Raw genomic sequence first — 3172 nt, forward strand, 5'->3', positions numbered from 1 at the left:
ATAAAATCAAATCGTACAAAGGATAATAACCTCGGTGATCACTTCACAATGCTTGCGACTAGCCACTGAACTCTAAACGGAGAAGGTCATAAACAAAACGTCAAGAGAGCCCTATGTCATTGTACCACAGCCGACACAAACACAGCAAACTCTGCCCATCGCCAAAGAACAGAAGAATTAACGACTAAAAGGCAAGCCGATGTGTTGCAGCATCGTAGGGCCACTAAATAGCCATCCGTGTGAACTCGTGGCGATTTTACAAGGTGAAGAAGAGAAGGCACGAAAGCTGCAAACTGCGCCCCGCGTCCCTCCGCCCCGAGGAGCCCGCACCCGGTGGCGGGGGGCAGCCCGGGCGGGCGGTGCGGGCGGTGCGGGCGGTGCGGGCAATCAGTGCCGGCAGCGCCTGCCCGCCCCGTCGGGCTCTGCCCACCCCTTTCTCCTCTCCCCGGCGGCTCTGCCCGGCCGGGAAAGGAGTTTTTTTATATATTTTTTACCCGCGATTATTTTAATTTTTTTTTCTTTTTTTTTTTTTGCTCTTTGAAGAACAGATCCCAGCTGCCAGCGGGGGGGTTGCTTTCCGACGTCTTGAATGCGGGGCTGGTTTTGTGTCTTTGGAAAAGACTCCTCTTTTAGGTTTTAGTGTGGTGAGCTGGAAGGAAGCAGGTACCTACGTGTCCTCCTCCAGCTGCCCGGGCGGAGGGACGGGGGGGGCCAGCCCCCGGCCGGGGTCGCTGCGGCTTTAACTGTCCCCCGGGGCGGAAGGTAAGATAGGAGTCCGTACATAGAAAGATGAGGTGAAAATGGTTTATCTCGTTAGAAACCGGACCACAGGTGAACACTACACATTCTTTTATGACAAAAGTTTGTTTTATGAAATAAATTTTACTAAGCAATAAGCCAGAATGTAGAAAAATACATTTTACCTCCAAACTCAATAAACAAGGAACAAAAACTTTCGTAGTAGTGCATAATTCTTTAGTGGTAGCTACAACAGGGGTTCCTAAACTTGTACAATAAGAGCTTGCATAAAACAGAACAAAGGAGTGAGAGAGCGTTCACAATCTTTTTTTTTTTTTTTTTTTCCCCAAAAGAACATAACCCAAAAAGGTGACTCAGGTGGGTTAAACAGAGCTCGGAAAAGTGCGAAGAGAGGATGAGAGGCGGGAGGGTCTATAAGAAAATAATAAATAAATAAAAAGAAGAAGAAGAAAAAAAAAAGAATCCAACAAAACAATCTAAGAAAAGAGCAACTCCGACCGAAAAATGCAAAGGCGAGAACCCTGCTCGTTACACATGATGAGAAGCATGGACAGCACTGGAGAGTAACACACTGTACTTTGCATCCAGGTCCAGTACCGAGCTGCCCGGGGCAGTTGGGTAGCGGATCGGAGGTGGGATCGCCTCGTCTTCCCTCGACCCTGCGGCACCGGTACCGGTACCGGCACCGGGGCGCGCCGGGGGCCCGCCCCCGCTCACTTCCCCGCTCTTCCCAAACGGGTCCTGTCTCCGCTTATCGCTTTGTTCTGCAACTCTGCCCAGCCAGCCAGAAGAGCAGTGCAGGGGGCTTAGTACTCACTATCCTTGCTGCTGGTTCGGGATTTAGGGGTTGGGGGTTTGAATTTAGCATATTTTTTTGTTTGTTTCTTTGTTTTGTTCTGAAATTTGGTTGTTGTTTTGTTTTTAACTATTTCTCCCTCCGATAGGCAAACAGAGATGGACAATTTGGATCGAGCTGTTTTTCGCAAGAGAATTATCCTCTAAGCTCATTGTTTGAGGAGAGGCTAATACAGATACAACCGGAATCAAAGAAAGCAGGAGGGAAAAAAAAAAATATCGAAATCTAGAGGAAAAGGGGACGCTGCCCCTTCGGAGAGGCTAGTGGCAAAGGAGCCTGCCTTGAGACTCACCGGGGGAAGAATCTGCTTCACCAATTTTCCCAAATCATTTTCCTCATAATCCCCTGGGAGCAGGGCATCCTTCTCTATGTACAGTAGCAAATGGTGAAAATTAATGTCTTCGACCCTGTCGCGGATAAAAATACTATCCTTTTAATTTCCGTTACAAAAATAGGAGTAATATTCAAAACAATGATTGTCTTTTTTTTTCTATTTATTTTATATAAAAACATAAACAGCTCAGGCGAATTCTCGTTCTTGTGCAGGTTTTATATGAAGAATTGTTCTTTAGTATTCGTAGTAGTATTTATATATATATATTTATATATTATATATAACTTAATGATTGGTCCACAAAGTAGATCTGTGCGTTTCTCTAGTGCTTTTGTACAAAAGAAAAACAATATTATTATCAAAATATTCATTTAATGGCTTTACTTCATACATAAATACATGTTTAGGTAACACAGGAGCGGTGATTGTTCAGTCAGTTTGGAAATGACTTTTGTTTTTTTTTGTTTAGATTTTTTGTTGTTGTTGTTGTTGGGTTTTTTCTCTCTCTCTCTCTCTCTCTCTTTCTCTCTCTCTCTCTCTCTCTCTCTCAGGACTTTGTATACACAGGAGTGGCTGGTTAACTCATCGCTACAAATACGCTACTCGGCGTCCTTTGTTTTTAACTCTTTGTTTATACCTTTTCCCCAGGACGGCTGCTAAGTATTTCTTGACAGCCATTTGTTTCCGGTAGCGGCTGTAGCTGTCCGTGAAGATGCCGTCTATGTGCCGCTTGGTCAGCGGTTCCGCCTCGTCCCCCAGGCCGCCGCCGGCACCGCTGCAAGCACCGAGAAGCACAGCTGCATCAGGCGGGGCCGCTCCGCCCCTCCGCGCCCCTCCGCGCCCCTCCGCGCCGCCCCCCTTCCTCCCGGCCCTGCCCAGCCCCGCGGCAGACACTGCTTCCCCCCCCAACCCCACCTCCGCGCAACACGTTTGCGCGGAAGATGCGCGGGGAGACAAAAGGCCGCGCCGAAACCCTCTCCCCGGTGCGGTGCGCGCAAAGTGGCGGCGGAGACAATATCTCCCCGCCATGAATTATTCATCGCGGCAGGGAAAGCTGCTCCCCCCGGGGCTTGATTAACGTGTTACCTTCTGCCGAAGGCCAGCGGGTGGCACCGGGGTGGGTGTCCCCCCCCTCCCTCCCTCCCTCATCCCGCCTCGCCGGCGGCGGGGAGACCCGGGGGAGACCCGCCCGGTGCCGGGGGGCGAGCGGGGCTGCAGCAGAG

At 49.5% G+C, this 3172-nt stretch overlaps 1 protein-coding gene across 1 annotated transcript in view; it reads right to left on the reverse strand.

Moving 5' to 3' along the window:
* Positions 1 to 790: 790 nt before the first annotated feature.
* Positions 791 to 3172, reverse strand: part of ADCYAP1 (adenylate cyclase activating polypeptide 1 (pituitary)) — a 4014-nt gene continuing 1632 nt past the window's right edge. Inside the window, exon 3 of the mRNA XM_014938453.1 lies at positions 791 to 2724. Within this exon, the coding sequence (XP_014793939.1) occupies positions 2538 to 2724 (187 nt within the window). The 3' untranslated portion in view covers positions 791 to 2537. The remainder of the gene's footprint in view (positions 2725 to 3172) is intronic.

Source organism: Calidris pugnax, unplaced genomic scaffold (genome assembly GCF_001431845.1).
Source record: "Calidris pugnax isolate Ruff unplaced genomic scaffold, ASM143184v1 scaffold13, whole genome shotgun sequence".
NCBI lineage: Eukaryota > Metazoa > Chordata > Aves > Charadriiformes > Scolopacidae > Calidris > Calidris pugnax.